This window comes from Humulus lupulus, chromosome 5, assembly GCF_963169125.1.
Source record: "Humulus lupulus chromosome 5, drHumLupu1.1, whole genome shotgun sequence".
Classification (NCBI taxonomy): Eukaryota; Viridiplantae; Streptophyta; class Magnoliopsida; order Rosales; family Cannabaceae; genus Humulus; species Humulus lupulus.
In genome coordinates this window covers 64,762,565-64,784,215 of record NC_084797.1, presented here as the reverse complement: position 1 = coordinate 64,784,215, position 21,651 = coordinate 64,762,565, and the positions used below count along the sequence as shown (strand labels likewise).

General features: G+C 41.4%; 1 protein-coding gene across 1 annotated transcript; it reads right to left on the bottom strand.

Annotated features, from left to right (window-relative positions):
* Window positions 1-483: 483 nt before the first annotated feature.
* Window positions 484-3,563, bottom strand: LOC133779189 (uncharacterized). The gene is made up of 2 exons (XM_062219180.1): window positions 3,330-3,563; window positions 484-999 (listed from the first exon to the last, which is right to left on the bottom strand). The coding sequence occupies exons 1-2, from the start codon at window positions 3,561-3,563 to the stop codon at window positions 484-486; spliced, it is 750 nt and encodes a 249-aa protein (XP_062075164.1).
* Window positions 3,564-21,651: the final 18,088 nt, after the last annotated feature.

The following is a 21,651-nucleotide window of genomic DNA, read 5'->3' as shown; positions in this document are numbered from 1 at the left end:
ATCAGCACCTACTAGACCAACATCTCTATGCAAACTTTCTACGATAGTGTATATATGTGCATGTGTCTCTATACTAACATACAATACAATAGTCATTTCATGTTGTAGCCACACAATATAAGTTGACTTACTTGGAGTCCTTAGCTCTCAGCAGGATTTCACCCTCCGCTGTAAAGTCCAGTTATGCTTAGCCAATACTATAATTATCCATACATCATACTCAGATTAATTATGGAACTTCATAATTAATTATTATGATTTTGGGCAGTTTAGTCATTTTAAAAAATCATTTGTAAGGATTAAAGATCCTTATTTGGTTTTAAACCCATTGAAGAAATTCGTACTAAAAAATTTGAGACTACCCTAAGTCTCGGGGAGAGCTATCCTATGGTCTCGATACTTAGGCTTGGGTATCGCAATAGTATTTTCCCACAATCCGCTAAAAATCTTATTCTTTAAAAGTTCCGCTATTAACCCGTACTTTCAATCAACGGTAGCGTCGTACTTCACCAGCCAATCCATTCCAAGGATTACATCAAAATCAGTTACATCCAGCTTAATCAAGTCTACAAATAGCTCCCTACAATCTACTCTCAAAGACAAGGCTCTAAACCACTTCCTAGATATCACCACTTCCCCGATTGGTAACATGGTCCCAAACCCCTTAGCATGCATCTCATAAGTTCTATTAAATCTATCCACCATTCTCTTAGCAGCAAATGAATGAGTGGCTCCAGAATCAATTAAAACATGACAATCAATTCCAGAGATAAAAATCTGACCTGAGACCACGGTAGTGCTTGCTTCTGCCTTAGGTTTGGTGAGAGTAAACACACGTGCTGGAACCAAATTATCGTCCTTCCTATGTTTTTCTTTGAATCCTTCCTGACTCTTCTGTAGGAAGTTCCTCTTAATATGTTCTTCCTTACCATAACTGTAACTTGCGTTTTCACGACATTCACCCTGGTGGCACTTCTTACACTTCTTGCACTCCAGGTACTGTATCCATTCGTTGTTCCTAGTGCGATTATTTCCTTTATTATCTCTGACCCTTTTATCCTAGCTTGACTTTCCTTCCTGGTCACTTCCTGTAACGACCCAAATTCACTAATTAGGCTTAAGGGCCTTGATTAGTGTGCCTGGAGGGTATAATGGGAATTATGTGTGATTTTAATGATTAAGATGCATGATTATGATTTAAAGCATGTTATATGACTATGTGTATTATGTTATGTGATAATTATACTATGTGATTTGTACCACGTGGGTGTGGTGATATCAATGTGATGCACGTGCTGAGACGGTCCTAGAAAGCTAGATAATGGTAACTGGTGATTTGGTAACTTGTGTAACTGTTAGTAACCATAGAGAGTAACAAGTTTTGTTGGAAAAGTGGTAGAATTGTAATGTTAGTAAAAAGACAGGTGTGCCCTTGAGGTTTAGTTAGGAAGGGATATTAGTGGAGGGATAAAGTGGTCTTTTGGCAGTGAATAAATGAGCTTCAGCTAAGAGGAAAGGTTAGTCACGTATAACACTTAGGAAGTTGATTTATGCTGAAATTGGGAGGAAAATCTAGAAGAAAGGAGAAGAAGAGGGAAGCTGAAGTTGGGAGACCTAAGAAGAGAATTTTGATGATTCAAGGCAATTAAGCTAAGCCTAGGCCAAGATTACTCAGAGGTATGGGTCTATCTATGATTTGTTTAAGTTTCAAGTCTGGTTTTTGGAGGATAAGCATGAATTGAAGCAAGTTAGTGGCTTGTTTTGCATGAAAATTCAGCTGGTTTGTCAAGGAGAAATTCAGTTCAAAGCTTGGATTGGAGGAAGCTCAAGTTGAATTTCTGATTGAGGTAAGGGTATTAGACATGTTTGCAATCTCGTAGCTGTTATGATTTAAGGATTTAGAAGTCTGGTGTGTACTTTTCTCAAGTTTTAGTTTAAGTGATTGAATCTGAAACTTAAGTGTGAATTCTGAGAATAGTTGTGTAATTGAGTTAGATTATGATGTTTATAGGTTGTGGTATGATCTATTTGGGGTTTTGAGTTGGTTTTGGAGCTTAGGTAGGAGTTTGGGGTGATTTGGAATGATTTGGGTTCGGGAAAAACGCAGGGGAAAAACCCAGATTTCTGGGCTCGCGAAGGAGCGCCGCGGCGTGAGGCTATTTCTGGGCAGAGCAAGTTCTCTGACTTGTTGGGCGCCGCGGCTCAAACTTTCAGGGCGCCGCGGCCCTATAGGGATGCGCCGTGGCACTAGGCCAATTTCAGGACATGGGATTTTGCAATTTTGAGCCTTTACTCCGGGGGTTCGGGGGATGTCTTCGGTGCATTGTTTTAGGGATTTGGGGAATTCCGAGAGTGTGGGATTGGTTCCAGGAAGTAGTTTTGGATTGATTAGTGACAAAGGATGTTTCATTTGTGATGTGATTAGGTCTTTGGAGAGGCTCGGGGTAGAGGACCGTGCTCGTGGCTTCGTGGCGTCAGAAACTAGTGAATTGAAAGGTAAGAAAACTGCACCCGGTTGTATGATTGTGATGGGACTAAGTGCTCCCGAGAATTGTGTCGTGTCAATGTTGGTATCATGCCATGGGACACGTAAAAGCGGTCTAAGAGTACCGTACATGATATTAGCGCACAGGGCGCAGATTGGCCACTATTAGCCAAGAACAATGGGATAACAGAGGGAGCAGCCTGAGAGCGCTAGCCCTGGTTATCATTTGTGAACTGTACATGTTATGAATCGATATGCTTAGTATGTGGAATACTTGATGGTACTGACTGATTATATGGTTGAGATTATGTGATGCAATATGAGATATTGACTTGTCTGCTAATTGCTTATGCTCTGCTGTTGTTGTGTTTACTTGCTGGGCCTTGGCTCACGGGTGCTACGTGGTGCAGGTAAAGGCAAGGACAAGCTGGACCAAGCCTGAGGTGGAGAGCTCCGAGGTGGAATGTACATAGCCAGCGGTTTGACCACCACGGTCGAGGAGTGGACCAGGACAGGGATCACTTAACTGCTTGTTTTTCCTTAGTATGGCCGGTTGCTGTAAATGAACCTTGAGTCTTTTGTAAACGGTCTTTGAACTTAATATTTTTGGGATCCCATGTAATGGATGATACTTTTTAATGAAAATGTGGCTTTTGAGACCAAAACGCTTTTAACCCTAGCTCCTTTATAGTTTCAATAACACGATTTTATTTAAATGACTTGATTAGCAAGTCTGGCACCTTATAACCACACACAGTGTAACGGTCTTGGTTATCCAGGGCGTTACACTTCCCTTCCTCTTCTAGTCATTGGAGGTATGACCTTGGGAGGCGTTCTTTCTTGCCTCAGTCTTAGAAGCACCTTCCTTCCAGATTCTGTCTTCCCATATTTCAGCTGTGAGGACCCTTTCCAGAACCTGAGCATATGTACTGTTTCCCCCTACTGACACAATTTTCACGTCTCTGGCTATCATAGGCTTTAAGCCTCGAATAAACTGATCTACTCTGGTTGCATTGGTTGGTACTAAGTTTGCTGCAAACTTGGAAAGTCGGTCAAACTCTAATGCGTACTCCGTCATTGTCATATTCCTCTGGGTCAAGGTAGCAAACTCATCCAAATTTGACACCCGTACTGCAGCTGTAACGTCTTGGATTTTTAAGACTCGATAAAGCGGAAATATAACATTTTCATGTAACAAAATGTCTCAAAAACCCGTATAACAAAAACTTTTTAAAAGTCGTATGGCCATACTTAACATTTAATCCAAACATACTTTATGAAGAGTAAAGTGAGCCTAGTTTATGAAAATAACACAACATTTCCAAAAACAAAACGACTTCCCAAAACGTCGGTCCACATGTACATCCATGAAGTAGAATCCAGCGCTAATTGCTCTGCTTTGTACTTGTTCTTACCTACAATAGGTACTAGGTAAGTGAAAACACTTAGTAAGTTCAACTTTAAAACAAAAGCATGCAGAGAAAAAAGGTGGTCATTGACCAAGTTACTGTCCACAGATAACAATAGCTCACAAAAATTAGGGTTCCGGATCCATCCGAACCCTACGCAATCAATTTCAAGAACGCAAAAGTGTCTTGACAAACTTATGGTTATGCCTGATAACCAATGGCAAACTATTTCATATAAACAAATAATTCCCTGCACTCAGAAAATCCCAGAGTAAGCAGATATAATATATAACAATATAATTCGAGACCAATGCTCGACAATTTCCAACAATTCGGGCGTATTATGCCCTTCAACAATTTTGCTAATCACTAGGGGAGAACCGAGTCTCAAAACTAAGATCTAGCCAATAAATATCCCCATCAAGGGTAATTATTGAGTTACCTAGCACATTGCTACTTATCCAAGAGTAAATCCCTCACAAGAGTAACCATCAAGTCACCTAGGGCATTGCTACTATTCAAGAGTGTAATTGAAGTTACACGGGTTTATAGAGACTTCTATGTTAATTAGTGGTGCTGGTGAGCAGTTGCCCCTAGGGTGTTCAGCCTCACTCAAACTTGGCAACCCCTAGTATCTCTATGCACTCTCACTGAATGGCCAATATTCACGACTACTATCCATGAATAACTTATCAGATCACTTGCTTGGGTTCTAATCGTTCAATGATTAATTAAGCATGAGGGCCCCTAGGTCCCATTCATTTTAGCACCCCTAGGTTTAAACCAGCAATCCTCACCTCTTGGCCACTCGTCGCGGTAGTGATCGAGACATAATAAAATCAAATAAGTAGTGTGACGGGGATCAGCCGTCTCGGATAGGACAGATATCTATCGTTCATATTTTCTGAATCAGCACCTACTAGACTAACGTCTCTATGCAAACTTTCTATGACTGTGTATATATGTGCATGTGTCTCTATACTAACATACAATACAATAATCATTTCATGTTGTAGCCACACAATAGAAGTTGACTTACTTGGAGTCCTTAGCTCTCAGGAGGATTTCACCCTCTGCTGTATAGTCTAGTTATGCTTAGCCAATACTGTAATTATCCATATTGTATACTCGGATTAATTATGGAACTTCATAATTCATTATTATGATTTTGGACAGTTTGATCATTTTAAAAATATCACTTGTAAGGATTAAAGATCCTTATTTGGTTTTAAACCCATTGAAGAAATTCGTACTCAAAAATTTGAGACTAACCCTAAGTCTCAGGGAGACCTATCCTATGGTCTCGATACTTAGGCTCAGGTATCGCAATAGTATTTTCCCACAATCTGCTAAAAATCTTATTCTTTAAAAGTTTCGCTATTAACCCGTACTTTCAATAGGCGGTTAAATATATAAAAGATTTTAACCAGTATTATATCTAGAAAATACTAATTAAATTCATTAATTATTCTTCAAGAAAATAATATCTTAATTTTCCTCTTATTTTTCTTAAGGTTTTAATCTCTAAAATCCGTTTTAAGAAAATAGCCTAATTTTAACTTAATTAGGAAAACCGCTAATAATTTCTTTTAGGTCAATTTTTTTTTTAAGACTTACCAAGTTTTTATCTTGCAATAAGTACAAATGTACTTTTTATCTTAAGTTCCAAAATCCTATTTTTACACTAAGTGTGAAAACCCCATTTTCCCCATTTTTAACTACATACTTTGTTAGGTCATAACTTGAAATTTACTTACCCCATTGTTACCAAAATTTTCCAATTCAATATTTGGTATGCCTTTTAGGTCTTTGTAAAAGCTTAGGTCAAAATGAGTATTTTTTATTGGTGAAAATATTTTCCAAACATTGAGATAAAATGACCTTATTTTCAAGTCCTTATTTTTCTAAACTTTGGCACTTAATAAATCTCAAACTGTTTATTATTTTGTTACCAAATTTTACAGTGGAATACTAAGTTATGTCAAGAATATGTCCACAAAATTGTAGAAAAAACTGGGTTCATTTGACGTATACAGTGGCTGTCCAAACTTAGTCCCGAATTTAGGAATACGAAAAAAAAAACAGTTTTTTTACCTAAACTTTGAAATAGCATAACTCACTCATTTCTGAACGTTTTTTAGTGGTTTAAAAGCTCAATTTTATGTACTTCATCTCAACAACATCATAGTATAATTTAATTTTACAAAATAAATATACAGTGGATGCTTGACACCTTGGAAGTCACAGCTCAAAACTTGTATTTTTGTTTTAGGGTTTTCAACAAAACCCTTAGGGATTTTGGTTCCAATTTTCAAAAATCAACACACAAGCATCATAAAAATTATAAAGCAACTACCATAGCTTATTACATCACCAATAAGAAACTTTAAGCATTAAATATACAAAATAATGCTTAAAAATAAAAACCATACAATAACAACCATAAAAAGTAAACTTTTTACTTCTTGTTGTTCTTGCTTTAGGTTTTGATATTTCTACTAGCTTTGAATCCTTCAAAACTCTTTCAAAACCTTAACCACTCCCCAAAAAACATAGATAGTTAGCTATTGAAAGACCTATGGTTAAAAGCTTTACAAAAGTCAAGTTTTTTGAAACTTTACCTTAGGGAACTCTTCCTAGACCAAAGCTTAAGCTTCCAAGCTTTCTTAGTGTTCTTGATGGTTGAAAAGGGAGAGAAAACTTGAGAGATAATTTTTTAACAAGATGAGAGTGATTTGTGAGAGGGGCGGGGGTTGGAAGAGTTTAGACTACTCTAAAATATCTAAAACACTTGAATGTTTTTACTATGAACACTTGATGCCATTAACCCTAATTTAAATGGGGATTAAAACTAAAATAATTTGGCCAACCAATTTATTTCCTTCACATGGTCGGAAACTATTTCTTTTATTTATGTTACATTTTTTTTTATAATGGTTAATAAATTTCCTAAGAAGAAAAATCCGAAATGACTTTCTATAACCTTTTTCACTCATATAAAGTTTTTTTTTTAAAAAAAACTTAACATATAATAATTAAATTAAATTAAATGTCTCTCACATTTAATTTAATTAATCATACAATACAATTCAACCTAAGGTCCATTCATGGAATAAAATTCCCCAATTCGGTAAAATTAAGTATTTTAACACAAAACACCCTAAAATTTCCATTTCCTCTTCTGTTTATTATTTTTGACCAAACTTTAATTTTTATGAATGTATTTTATGCCCAAATTATTTTTTCCATAGTTTTCATTTTATTTTCTGAGATTTTTACCCGATTAGGTTTTTGTGTCGGTCCAAGACCGAAAGTCTTATATTGACTTTTAATCACAAAATTCATAATTTGGCTAGCAATAACTCATGGAAATAAATTCCAAAAAAATATAATATTATTTAAAATAATATTCTTAACTCGGGGAAAAATACCAACCCGATTCGTTTAAAGGTACTCGAAACGCAGGGTGTTACAACAGTATTGTAGTACTTGTCATTAAATGCTTGCTGAAACTCGGCCCAGGTCATTGCAATAACATCTCTTGCCTGGGAGATCACTTCCCACCAAATCCTTGTTAGGATTAATGCCCTAAAAGCATGCAAATATATTTTATTGAATTAAATAAAAAGAACAATTTTACTATATTTGAATATTATAATTATTGTTTGAATTAATTATATGATAATATAAAGAAAATTTCTTATTCATTCACGAGAATATGATCTTGTATTAGTACGAGAGAATTAAGATCATATATAATGAATAAAATAGTCAATAACATAATAAAGTAAGGAATACTTAATGAATGGTTACTAGTGCAGTTTACTAAGCATACAGGATGTAAGCGATCTAGATTCAAATTAGTGATGTGGATAGACATATTAGTAAAGATGTTGCATATAATAAAGATTATATATGACAGGACCGATAAGAATTAATTATCATTATAAACTTGTCATTTGACATAAAGATTTGATTCTTATCATAATAGATGTAGATCAGTATAAATCTTGAGCATTCATGAACTCCTGTTTGTGTTTATTGGATCTTTTGATTCAATTGTTAAGGTTTCTTAGTATAATGAGGCTAATGACTTTTGTTTTGCATATTCAATACCATGAATGGCTGGGAACATGAATTACAATAACGAGATCCATACTTTTCTAATGGATCGAATATTGGTTCCCTTAAGGGTTAATTCTGGGAATGAATAGTTATTGAGCTCAAATCTATAATTTGATTATAGATTAATTATTCGCTAGTGAATTAATGGTACTTAAGGATCAAGAGGTAATTAGAAGGGTAAAACAGTAATCTTGACCAGCTCTAATTAACGAACCAATAAATGGAGGACAAAACTACATTTATTGGTTATATCAATGGACTACAAGAGAAAACTCAGCACATATAACTATAAATACTTAGAGTGCAATTCAATATTTATAGTGGAGTAATCATGAAGTTAATAAATAAGATTATTGGATTAAAGAGTTTAAATAATAATAATCTGGTTTATTGGAGCAGCGTATTATAGGTCTATGGTCCCTAGATCACCTTTGTCCTACACTATCAAGGGCAAGGATGTTAAAAGAAAGATTTGTAGAGAGAAGAACTTAATTGCAAAGGAATTGATTTCCAAGACAATGAAATAATTATGTGATAGTTATGAGCAATTGATTAAATTATGAATGAATTAATTATTTAACTATATAGTTTTTATTTTGAAAAACTATAGGTTAAAATACATGTTGACCTTGATTTTTGCCAACTGACACAGAGTCAAATTTGCTTGATGCGGACAAACACGTTGGAAAGAATGTGATGACGAAATAATAAAGAACACAAGAGTGTATAGTGGCTCGGCCCCAGAATCTAGTAATAACCTACGTCCACTTGAATTGTTATTGCTATAGGATTCAAAGGAGTGATCAGAGAACTAGGGTTCAATGAGTTTCACCAACCTCTAAAGAACAATACAATATATCAACTAAGATAACTCTAGTCTCTAGTGATCAGAAAGCAAGAAAGAAGAAAAAAAGACCCCTTTCCCTTGAGCCCTCCTTCTCTATTTATAGGCTCAAGGAGGATTTACATTAATTTGTTACAGATATTATTTCCAAAATAATCGGATATTCAGGAAATCATGGGAGATAATTTCGGATGCTTTCATAACTGCATAGGATCTTCTCCGCATATAGCATGCGGACGACCAGGCTGGTCGTATGAAGAGATTGAACGTTGTGACACTAGATGTCTTCCTGGTCGATAGTCGAACACGAATTCTGCCAGATGTTAGCCACGTGTACTAAATGTTTGCCATGTCATCCATGCTTGTTTTTTGGATAACATTTGCCGCCCAAGTTTGTTTAGTGCGACCAGCAATAAAGAAACTTTAAGGAAGCAACCATTCATATCCCCACGATGTCTGTCAGAATCCCCGTGCGTTTTTTAAAATTGTGACATAATTATGTCTAATCAAGCCCTTTCAGTTTTCAAGAAACAAATTGACGGCTTATATACTTCCCCACGTTTCGAGAATTAAAAGTAATGATTGCTACTTTTTGGCCATACCTCGGTCCCCATAAATACCTTCCTTTTCTTCTTTATGATTTTTTTTCTTACCGTCTTTGTCAAGAACTTCAAGAATCTTGCCTTCAGAGTACAGATCTTCGAAACCAGTCAGTTGCTTAGCTGAGGATCTCTCCGACTCGAACTTTTCATTCTCTTCCGAATCTCCATCTTCGCCCAGGTAATCACTCTGTCTTTTTTAGCTTTTCATTATACCAAGCATGCCGTTTCCTGGTTCTGTAATTTCTGTGTTCTTGAGTAGGGTTTCATGAGGATTTTTTTTTTATAAACCTTCCACTGCTTGGTAAGAGGGCGTCTTTATGCTTTGTATAGGTTAGGACTTAGTTTTATAGTAAGGATCATAGGCTTAGGGCGTAAGATCGATGTAAAAATTCAATGTTTAAGCTAGGTGAAAAACTGGGTATTTTCCCGCCCTTTAGGAGTCGAAACAGTTCTCTTTCAGAAAACAGTTTTTTTCCTCTTTGATTCGTTTTTCAAACCAATAATGCCGAACTTAGAGTAGGAGTAGGATGCTGCCGGTTATTTAGACATGAGCAACATTATCCCCATCTTCCACACTACTTCGCAAATTGTCTTATCTCCTCCATTGTCTGTTTGCAGTTCATATGCAAGACCCTTGGGGAGAAAGGCCTATTGAAGACGACCTCTTGGCCCAACTCCTTGAAGGAGAAGAGAACCCGTCTACCTTGATACTAGAAATCCCTTTTTCTCGCCCTAGCTCAAACCGTCCTCCAGTCCCCAATCAAAGAATGGCCTGAACCAAAACAAAAGCTCGAAAAAGGAATAACCCTAACTCCTCAGGCCAGCCTTCTGCTGATGCCCCCTCGACCAGTGGCCGAGGCGAATTTGCACCAGAGACCAATGTCCAAAGGCGTGCCCGCCCTTGCCATGTCGACCAGCCAGCCGTTGCGTGGCACATCATCCCTCAAAGTACGGTGACACTGAGGATGATTGCCAATTATTTAAACAGATACAATTTGACGAGTGTAACCTTAGTCAAATCATCTATCGACCAGCGAGCCAACTTGCCAGGCGGGGCTTATAGCGCCTGGTCGAGGTTCCACATTGAGGCAGGTGCCACCCTGCCTTTTCACTCGTTTTTTCAGGGGGTGGCCAATTACATCGGAGTAGCCCCCTTTTAAATCACCCTGAACGAATATAGAATGCTGGCCACACTCTATATCCTTTATAAGCTCAAAAAATGGCCAGTTCCTTCCCCCCACAAGGTCAATTTTCTTTTTGACCTTAAGTCCAACCCCAACCAAGATGGTACGGGGTTTTTTCACTTCTGCCATCAGGAATCAGGATGCACTTTTTTGTCCGACACCACCCATATCTCTAATGTGGGGAAGTATCACCATGAATACTTCCTCACTCCTGACCTCGCTGCGGACAACTTGGCCTTCACTCGAGGAGGTAAAAATTCTTACGCGAATAGCTTCTTTACTTAGTGTCTTTCTGTAATAATATCTTGACATCTATCATGTTCCAGGCCCATGGTTACGTCCAACCCCTACTCCAGGGATGGAGTCAAGGGCAACACTCTTAGCCAGCATGCCAAATGCTGACAAGAGTGTTAAAAACTTAGTCAACGAGGCCAACCTTAGGCTGGTCGGTCTTTGGGGCTCCCAATCTGCGACGAATGAACCTTCGGCGGGCGGTGTCCAAGCCGACGCGGAACCTGAGCAACAACCCCAGGTGCCTCCTCAGAGGTGGCCAACTGGGGTTACGATCAGGGAACATGCCGTCGCCCCCCGAGCGGAGAAACCTTCAGTCCCCAAGGGCAAGGGGAAACAAAAGGCTGTCAAGCCAACCGAACTTTCTTACGATTCGTCGGATGTAAACGGTACAATAATTTTTCTTTTAAATAACTTGCCAATTCCCTCTCATCTATTTGATGGGGACGGCAACTTTAGGAATGCCCCCTCTTTAAACTCAGATTTCTTCCAGGAACTAGGTAGTTCAGTAAATAATGCTACGACCAGTAGTTGTAGCCCGAGTACTTTACTTGTACTCCTTTTACTTTTATCTCTGTTCTCCCTATGACCATTTAATCTTACTGCTCGTGTTGTTTCCTTTGGTGCAGGTATGGACTCCAAGGACGTATTTGCGCACTATCAGGCTGCCGCAGCCTCTTTGCCAGCAAAAGGGCCCGAGGGGAAAGTAGCAAGACCCCCTCGAAGAAGGCTCGAACAGAAGATGCTCCAACCGCCGCAACTTCCAAGGAGAACACGACACCTCCGCCCCCCACTGAGCAGTCGACCCCTACACCTGTGAATCCACAGCCCTCCTCTAGGGCCGCTGACAAGGAGGCATTGGACAACTTGCCCGAAGGCTCCCTATCCAGCCTCGTGGTCGGGTCGGCCAGGGAGAGGATATATAAGCTCTCGAAGCATAGACGCAGCCAGGCCACCATCAATGAAACTGCCTCAATGGAGGTCGACCAAATCATCAACAGAGGGTTGAATGAGATAGTCAGTGTAAGTCATCTTCTGCTACTTCATCATTTATGTCTGACTTCTTTTCCTTACTTTATCTCATTCTTTGTTTTCAGGGGCTGCTATCTTTAACTGCTAGCTGGCGCCATGCTGGGGCGTTGGTTTCTCGGGGACAGAACTTCGACTCCAGGCTTGCCCAGGCTAAGCAAGCGCTTGAGGATGAGAACAACAAGCTGCTTGAGGAGAACAAGGAGCTGTCCAAGCTGAATGAACAGATGTGCGAGGACCAAGCCACTCTCACCAAGGAGCTTCATGACAGCCAAGGGGCCTTGAAGAAAGCCAACGAGGAGCGGCATAAATGGAGGGAAAGTTCTGTACTTATCACCCAAGAGTGTAAGTAGTTTAGACTTGATCTGACCGCCAGTAGGGATGAGGCGAAGAAGCTCGAAGAGCGGGTGCGGGAGCTCGAGGGGCGAGTGCAGGAGGTTGAGGAGGAAGGGGCCATGAACTTGAAGAAGTATAAAGAGGCCACTCTCCTCTTCTTTTACGACTTCTGGAAGCACAATCGGGAGGCCAACTTCAACTATCTTTTCGAGCGGTTGAAGAGAACTTTGATGGCGCAGTGCGCCACCTGGTTGGAGGCAGAGGAGAAGGCTAAGGCTAAGGCTCCTGATGCCAATGCTGAAGCTGGTCCTCCTGCCGACCAGGGCACTCCCCCTAATCCTCAAGACCCTCCTGCTCAGTAAAAATTTTTCTTTTTTTGTTTTTATGGCCCACGAGTCTATTTGTAAAGACAATTTATTTTTATTGCTGCAAGGGCAGCTTTTTTACTTATAACTAAACAATTACATCCGAGCAATACTGCTCGCGGTGCAAAAGCTTTTTACTTTTAATTGAACAATTACATCCGAGCAATACTGCTCGCGGTGTAAAAGAATGCATTATTGATATTATAATGTTTCTTTTATTATAATATCTGTTCGCATGACCGAACTTAGCATAGTACTTTGGTTTGATTTAACAAAACATAAAATCTGAAAAATAATCTAAGTACCGTAGCATGCTTTCACTCATTTTGTTCATGTGTTTACATACCCTTTGGTATACTTTGCTATCGATGTACCTTATGTGCCCCCCAAGTTATCAAGGAGCTTTAGGTCCTTAGTCACTTGCCTTGACCACGACCTGTGCGAACATTACTGCTCGATAGTAAACATAACACTTATAATACAACAAAACAACACACGTAATGAACAAATACTTGTAAAAATAAATTTACAAAGGTTGGCAAGAACGACTGGCTGCGCACAGTCCCTTATAATCTCGTATTAAAAATGGACTAATCATGTCTTTACGAGTGATCTTAAAAAGATCTACACTTATAAGCGATTAGCCATACAACGTGGCTAACCCTTTTTCGAAACTTGTAAAAAGTAAAAATTAATACAAGCCAGTTTTTTAAGGACTGTTCATTGGTGGTAATTGCGCAGGTGTTCACCGTTCCAATAGCGTGGAACGAGATCTCCATTTAACCGTGCAAGTTTGTAGGTGCCCGGATGAAGGACTTCTTCAATCTGGTAAGGTCCTTCCCAGTTTGGTCCGAGCACTCCAGCAGTGGGGTCGCAGGTATTCAAGAAAACTCGTCGTAACACTAGGTCACCGACGTTGAATTTCCTTTCTTTCACCTTTGAGTTAAAATACCGGGCGACCTTTTGCTGGTACGCAGCAACTCGGAGTTGGGCTATTTCTCGTATTTCTTCAATTGAGTCTAGGGACTCCATCATTAGTTGGCTATTTTGGCTCTGGTCGTATGTAATGCGTCGATGTGAGGGGGGATCTAATTCGACAGGTAACATGGCTTCATATCCGTAGGCTAAGGAAAGCGGGGTATGACCTATCGCTGTTCGATGAGAAGTTCTATACGACCAGAGGACTTCAGGCAGCTGTTCTGGCCATGCTCCTTTAGCGTCTTCAAGCCTTTTCTTCAGGGTGTCTTTAAGCGTTTTATTCACTGCCTCGACCTGCCCATTTTCTTGTGGATGCACGACTGAAGAAAAGCTTTTGATAATCCCGTGCCTTTCGCAGAAGTTTGTGAATAAGTCACTGTCAAATTGGGTTCCGTTGTCTGAGACAATCTTTTGAGGCAAACCATATCGGCAAACAATGTTCTTGATGACAAAGTCAAGAACTTTCTTGGTCGTTATGGTAGCGAGTGGTTCAGCTTCGGCCCATTTGGTGAAGTAGTTGACTGCTACAACTGCGTACTTCACTCCGCCTTTTCCCGTTGGCAGGGATCCAATTAAGTCTATACCCCATACTGCAAAAGGCCAAGGACTTTGCATCTGTTTTAATTCGTTTGGAGCTGCGCGTGGGATTTTGGAAAATCTCTGACACTTATCGTACTTTCATACAAACTCCATTGAATCTTCGTTCATGGTCGGCCAGAAATAGCCCTGCCTTAGAATATTTTTCGCCAAACTTTGCCCCCCAGCGTGATCCCCGCAGAAGCCTTCATGTACTTCCTTCATGAGCTCCTTAGCTTTATCTGGTGTAATACATCTGAGCAGTGGCATGGAATATCCCCTCCGGTATAGAACACCATCGACCAGTATATACCTAGCAGCCTGCCTTTGAAGAGTTCTGGCCTTGTTTCTATCTGCTGGTAGTACACCATATTTCATATACTCCAAGTAAGGCGCCATCCATGTATCTTCCATTTGGATTTCCATACTGGTTTCATTTGCTCGTATGCTTGGCTCGTTCAATCTTTCTACTGGCACAATATTCAAAGTGTCAGCATCTTTCGCGCTCGCGAGTTTGGCTAAGGCATCTGCGTTCGAATTCTGATCCCGCGGTATTTGTTGGAGGGTAAACTTCTAGAACTGGGCCAATAGATCTTTTGTTTTGTTCAAGTAGGCCATCATTTTTAGGCCTCGTGCTTGATATTCCCCTATAACTTGATTCACTACCAGCTGTGAATCACTGTAAATGTCCAGCACCTTTATTCTCATGTCTTTTGCCATTCTTAATCCAGCGAGGAGTGCTTCGTATTCGGCTTCATTATTTGACGCGGTGAAGTCGAACCTAATGGCGTAGTGAAATCGATGCCCTTCTGGCGTTATCAAGATCACTCCTGCTCCCGCGTGAGATTCGTTGGACGACCCATCTGTGAATGACTTCCACGAAGGAGCTTCATCTTGAGGCTTAGGCGCACTAGGCTTTTCACACTGCTCACTGTCTGGGAGTTCGGTGAACTCTGCAATAAGATCAGCCAAGACTTGTCCCTTTACGGCTGCTCGCGGTAAATATGTAATATCGAACTGCCCCAGTTCGACAGCCCATTTCAATAAACGCCCAGCCGCCTCTGGTTTTTGGAGGACTTGCCGAAGGGGCTGGTCAATTAAGACTGTAATGGGATGGGCTTGGAAGTAAGGACGTAGCTTCCTTGAGGCCAAGATTAAATAATACGCTAACCTCTCGATGGGAGGATACCGAAGTTCTGCTCCGATTACCTCTTGCTTACATAGTAAACTGCTTTTTGTACGACTTCTTCCTCTCGTACTAGTACCGCACTAGCAGCAACTTCAGTGATCGCCAGGTAAATGAACAAAGTTTCTCCTTTGATAGGCTTTGATAGAATAGGAGGCTGTGCCATATGGGCATTTAGGGCCTGAAAAGCTTGCTCGCAGTCTCCTATCCATTCAAACTTCTTGTTGCCCCAAAGTAAATTGATGAAAGGGACGCATTTATCCGTTGACTTAGAAATAAATCTACTTAGGGCTGCTATTCTCCCAGTTAAACTTTGTACATCCTTGATCTTCTCTGGCGATTTCATGTCAATCAGGGCTTTTATCTTGTCGGGGTTGGTCTCGATTCCTCTTGAGTTAACAATGAACCCCAAAAATTTCCCTGATCCAACTCCGAAGGAACATTTGAGAGGATTTAGTTTCATCTGGTACTTATTCAATACATCGAAACACTCTTGTAAATCCTTCACATGTCCTTCTTCTTTTTTCGACTTTACCAGCATGTTGTTCACATACACCTCCATGTTTACTCCGATCAATTCATTAAACATGTGGTTAACCAATCGCTGGTAAGTCACACCTGCGTTTTTCAGTCCGAATGGCATTACTTTATAACAATATAATCCCGTATCAGTCCGAAAGCTGGTGTGATCCTCGTCAGGGGGATGCATGCTGATCTGATTGTAGCCTGAGTATGCATCCATGAAAGAGAGGATCTCATGTCCTGCAGTAGCATCGACCAACTGGTCGATCCTCGGGAGTGGGAAGCAATCCTTCGGGCAGGCTTTATTGAGGTCTGTAAAATCCACACAGGTCCGTCATTTGCCGTTAGGCTTGGGAACCAGTACTGGATTGGAGACCCACGATGGATAAAACGCCACCCTGATGAACCCATTCTCCTTTAATATTTCAACTTCTTCTTTTAAGGCTCTCGACCGATCCTTATCGAGCAGCCTTCTTTCCTATTGCACGGGTGGAAAACTCTTGTCTACGTTCAGGACATGGATGATAACTGCAGGATCTATCCCAGCCATGTCTTTGTGCGACCAGGCAAAGACTTCCTGGTTTTTCTGCAAAAACTCCACCAGTGCATGCTTCGTGGTTGGTTCTAAGTTTTTCCCGACCTTCACCACTTTGGTCGGGTCTTTCTCGTCAAGTTGGACCTCTTCTAGGTCCTCGACGGGTCCAAAATTTTCTTCAAAATCCCCAAAGCAAGGATCTAAATCTCTATCCTCACTTTGGGAAACACCCTATTTGGTAAATTCATCACCGGATTGGGCTTGTGTATCAATTGCCATCTGCAACCTATCTGGGGGAGTGCTCTTTGACGTTCCCTTCTTCGCCTTTGTGACTGAGGCGTTGTAGCACTCCCTGGCCTCCCTCTAGTTTCCCAACACGCGTCCTACCCCTGCGTCTGTCGGGAATTTCATGGCTAAGTGCCACATAGAGGTGACAGCCCGTAGATCAACCAATATAGGTCTCCCAATGACGACATTGTACGCCGAAGGACAATCGACTACTATGAAAGTAGCGAGTAATGTCCTGGTAGCAGGCGCTGTACCTGCTGTCATTGGTAGTCTGATTGACACCGCTGGGGTGAGTCCCTCACCAGAGAAGTCGTATATTGTTTGGTTGTAGGGCTCTAACGGACAACTTCATGCATTCCAGCAAAGACTTATACAGGATGTTCACCGAAATTCCTGTATCAACTAGCACTCTCTTCACCATCATATTGGCCATTTGGATATCCACGACCAGTGTATCGGAATGTGGGAACCGGACATGTTGGGGGTCGCTATCAGAGAAGGTTATTTTGCCTTCTTCTGACCGAGCCTTTTTCGGCGCGCGGTCATCCCCAGTCATCATCTCGATGTCCTTGTCGTGGCGCAGAGTCCGAGCATATTGTTCTCTGGCCTTTCAGCTGTTTCCCGCGAGGTGCGGGCCTCCATAGATGGTTAACAATGTGCCAGTCATGGGATCAGGCTGCAAAGGTGGCGAGCGTTGGCGTGTGGGCGCTTGCTCGTTGCCACCTGGAGCTTCTCGTTGGGAATTTCCCGAGGCCCTCAAGTGTCCTTGTCTAATAAGGAACTCGATCTCATCCTTCAACTGGTTGCATTCGTTGGTATCATGTCCGTAGTCATTATGATAACGACAGAACTTGGTAGTGTCTCTTCTCGAAATATCCTTTCGAATGGGGGCCGGTTTCTTATAAGGCACGCTAGAACTCGTGGCCTGATAAACCTCCCCCCGAGACTCAATGAGGGCAGTATAGTTAGTGAACCGAGGTTCATAATGATTACCCTTGGCTCGTTTATTGTCAGAGGTGGAAGGCTCATTGTGCGGCCATTTCCCCCCATTCTTGCCATTGCCATTGCCGTTCCCGTTGCCTTTGTCGTTGCCGTTGGGCTTGGACCCATTGGCGGCTTTGGCGGGCTCAGCAATCCCCTTATCCTTGCTTGGGGGCTTTCCTTCGTTGGCTATGGCATCTTCGAGCTTGATGTAGCGACCAGCTCGATCTAAGAATTCCTGGGTAGTTCTAACCCCATGTTTTCTGAGGCTGTCCCAGAGAGGCGTGCGGCGTTTAACCCCTGCGGTTATGGCCATCATCTTTCCTTCGTCTCCCACTATTTTTGCTCCAGCAGCTTCTCGCATAAAGCGATGGACGTAGTCCTTCAATGGTTCTCCATCTTGCTGGCATATTTCAACCAGCTAGTTTGCCTCAGTCGGGTGCACACGACCCGCGTAGAACTGTCCGTAAAATTCCTTTACAAACATTTCCCAGGAAACTATACTTGCAGGAGGGAATTTGAAAAACCACTCCTGTGCGGCATCAGAAAGTGTTGCAGGGAAGATCCTGCACCGAGCGTCTTCGGACACTTTCTGAATGTCCATTTGTATCTCAAACTTGTTGACGTGAGATACCGGGTCACCATACCCATCAAAGTTCGGAAGCGTAGGCATTTTAAACTTGCTAGGAGTTTCTGCCATAGTTATCCTCTGGACGACTCCTTTCCTCCTATCATGGTCGATATAAGATGTTCTTCCCCTGACCAGCTGCTGCACTGCCTGGTTGAGGGCATCTATCTGGGCCTGCACAGCGCCAGGAATCGCCGTGGCCTCTGGTGCTGGGGGGCGTACTCGCCGTGCCGCTCGCGAAGATCGTTGAGTACATCTCTCAAATCCTCGTCTCTCATCCGCTGCTCGCTAGCTCTGAGCTGGTTGAAGACGTTATTTTGTCCGGGCTGCCCCCCAGCGTCTCGTCTGTCAAGTTGGTCATCCTGAGGTGGTTGGCTCCTGCCTCCACCTCTTTCTTCATTCCTCCGACCGGCATTTCCTCTGCCTGAGTCGGCCTCATTATAACCATGGCCATCTCTGAATCTTGATTGGCTATGGTGGGATCGACTGTTCCCTCAGTTGCCTTCCCGGGTTGGAACCTCCCGAGCATTAGAGGGTGGCCTGTGTTGGTCGGTGGGTCCCCATGCATTATCATGTCGTGGGGGGCCCCGGACTGCAGAGCCTAACTCTGAGTTCCTCCTGTTACCAGGTGGACGCTGTCCTTTGCTTGGAGGGTTTGGCTCATCGCCCCTATGGCGTCTAGGACTGCGAGGCGGCTGCCCGGGCCTATTCTGCCTTTCCTGCAGGGGATTGCCGCGACCAGCTTGGGATGGAGGCTGTGCCTCAGGGTCCATCAGCGGGACATCTTCCTGAGGTGCCGGTGGCTGCTCGGGCCTTTGTGGGCTCGAGGGTTGGATAGGCGGGCTAGGATTGGGACCCCTGTGGGGTGGCCTATTCGCGGGTTGATCAGGATGCGAGGCAGGTGCAGCCTGATTCCTAGCCAATTGTAAGGCTGCCTCGAGGGCTTCCATGGCCTCCCTCTGGCGACGGTCCATCTCCGCCTGCCTTTCACTCAGCTCTAGGCGCTGCCGCTCAATTTCTTGTTGCTACCGCGCCATAATTTCGGCAGCACTTTCCTGGCTGGCCCTCAGATTGGCCAGTTCCTCCTGTAATACCCCTAGGGTATTCTTCAGCGTCACGTCGTCCATTTCTTCCTCATCAAATTCCAAATGTGGCTCATCCTCAGCCACGTTTGGAGGAGGAGGAGGCGGGTGAGATGATGCAGCGCCGGTCGCCTATCCAGTTTTCCTGGTAGTTTTCGCCATTGATCTTTCAACGATAATGTATCAAGCTCTCAATGAAAGAACCAGAATGTTGACCCTGATTTTGGCCAACTAACACGGAGTCAAATTTGCTTGATGCAGACAAACACGTTGGAAAGAATGTGATGACGAAATAATAAAGAACACAAGAGTTTATAGTGGTCCGGCCCCAGAATCTGGTAATAACCTACGTCCACTTGAATTGTTATTGATATAGGATTCAAAGGAGTGATCAGAGAACTAGGGTTCAATGAGTTTCACCAACCTCTGAAGAACAATACAATATATCAACTAAGATAACTCTAGTCTCTAGTGATCAGAAAGCAAGAAAGAAGAAAAAAAGATCCCTTTCCCTTGAGCCCTCCTTCTCTATTTATAGGCTCAAGGAGTATTTACATTAATTTGTTATAGATATTATTTCCTAAATAATCGGATATTCAGGAAATCATGGGAGATAATTTCAGATGCTTTCATAACTGCATAGGATCTTCTCCGCATATAGCATGCGGACGACCAGGCTGGTCGTATGAAGAGATTGAACGTTGTGACACTAGATGTCTTCCTGGTCGATAGTCGAACATGAATTCTGCCAGATGTTAGCCACGTGTACTAAATGTTTGCCATGTCATCCATGCTTGTTTTTTTGGATAACAATACATATTAATCTTGTTTGGATTAATATATAAAGAGAGATTAATGATTATCTTATTTAGAATAAGATACTTATTTGTTTATTTAAAACTGATATTTCTAAGATAAAGTTAATTTTGAATTAACTGAAATTTATTGTCTCAAATATTGATTAAATAAACAAATAAGAAAATAGGGATAACCCTAATGGTGTGGTCGACACACTCACTGTACAGTGAGTGTGGTGACACACACAAAGATTTCCTATCCTGAGATTTGAATTTTGAATTTCAAATAATTTATTTCATTTAATTATTCTTTTTAAATATGATTTAAATTAAATAAGTTTATAACTGATAAATTTTATTTTAATAAAATAAAGATTAATTAAATTAGTTAGTTATCTTTATAAACCTGAAAAGAAGCGATACTTTTAAAGAGTCATTGTTTTTCATAGATTGTCAGACTATCTCTTTGAAAATAGAAGTGATAGTTATTCCTAAACATGAAACTATTCAATTCCCCTTCTCTCTATCAAACGTCTCCAGATCTCATGTGTTGAGTACATCTAGAGAGTCATAAATCAACATTTTGAATCCCATGTACCCACACATGTCCTTGTGTGTTTGAGGATTGGTCTAGAAGATCAAGGTGTGAGCTCTCAAAACTTGGATAGGAAGATCGTTGATTTTATACAAAAAGATCCGAGGATACTTGATAGGCTACAATAGCTAATATCTAATTTGATTGTATGTGATTTAATATATATATGTATGATCTTGGCCGATATTAATAATTATTAAAAAGGGCCCATTCCCCGCTCTGTATTTTGATTTGCTCTTTTAATACCAACAATCCTTGCGTTGTCTCTCAATATGTGAGTTGCACAGGATATCATGTCATTTCCCTAAACTCGCATGAAGTCCAGAATTGACCCCATCATACTCATCCATTGCTCCACCTTCCATGGGTCAGCGCTTTCTTCGAATACTGGAGGATTTTACTTCCTGAACCTTTCATACAATGGCTCCAGATGATTGCCAGCTTTAGGAATAGCTACGATTGGTGCTATGGGTTGTTGAATGTCTCTGATTAATGGTGATGGGTGAGCTTGTTGCTGCCTCAACTGTCTCAATTCCCTTAATTCTTCAGCCTGTTTTCTCATATCTTCTTGCATGGCCATAAACTGCGCCCCAACTTTTGGTGGGCAATATGAGGATCTTCTTCGCGCCTACGTTCCCCATCAGCTGGTGGAGGGTTGTCATTGTGGTTAGCTTGCATATTGGGTCGCACAACATGCAGATTGTCAAGGTTGTGGTTAACCCCAGTGTTTCTTCGTACTGATATTCTAGGAGGCATGATTTCAGTTCGTTTCTGAAAGCAACAACATTTCTTAGTGCAATTCTTCCAGATAAG

What these genes read in the sequence shown, in the direction of transcription:
- LOC133779189 (XM_062219180.1), bottom strand. Translation starts at nt 3,563, where the DNA reads ATGACGGAGTACGCATTAGAGTTTGACCGACTTTCCAAGTTTGCAGCA. An exon ending in AAGGTGCTTCTAAGACTGAG is followed by an intron (nt 1,000 to 3,329) that starts GCAAGAAAGAAC and finishes GAATGGATACAG; the next exon opens with TACCTGGAGTGCAAGAAGTG.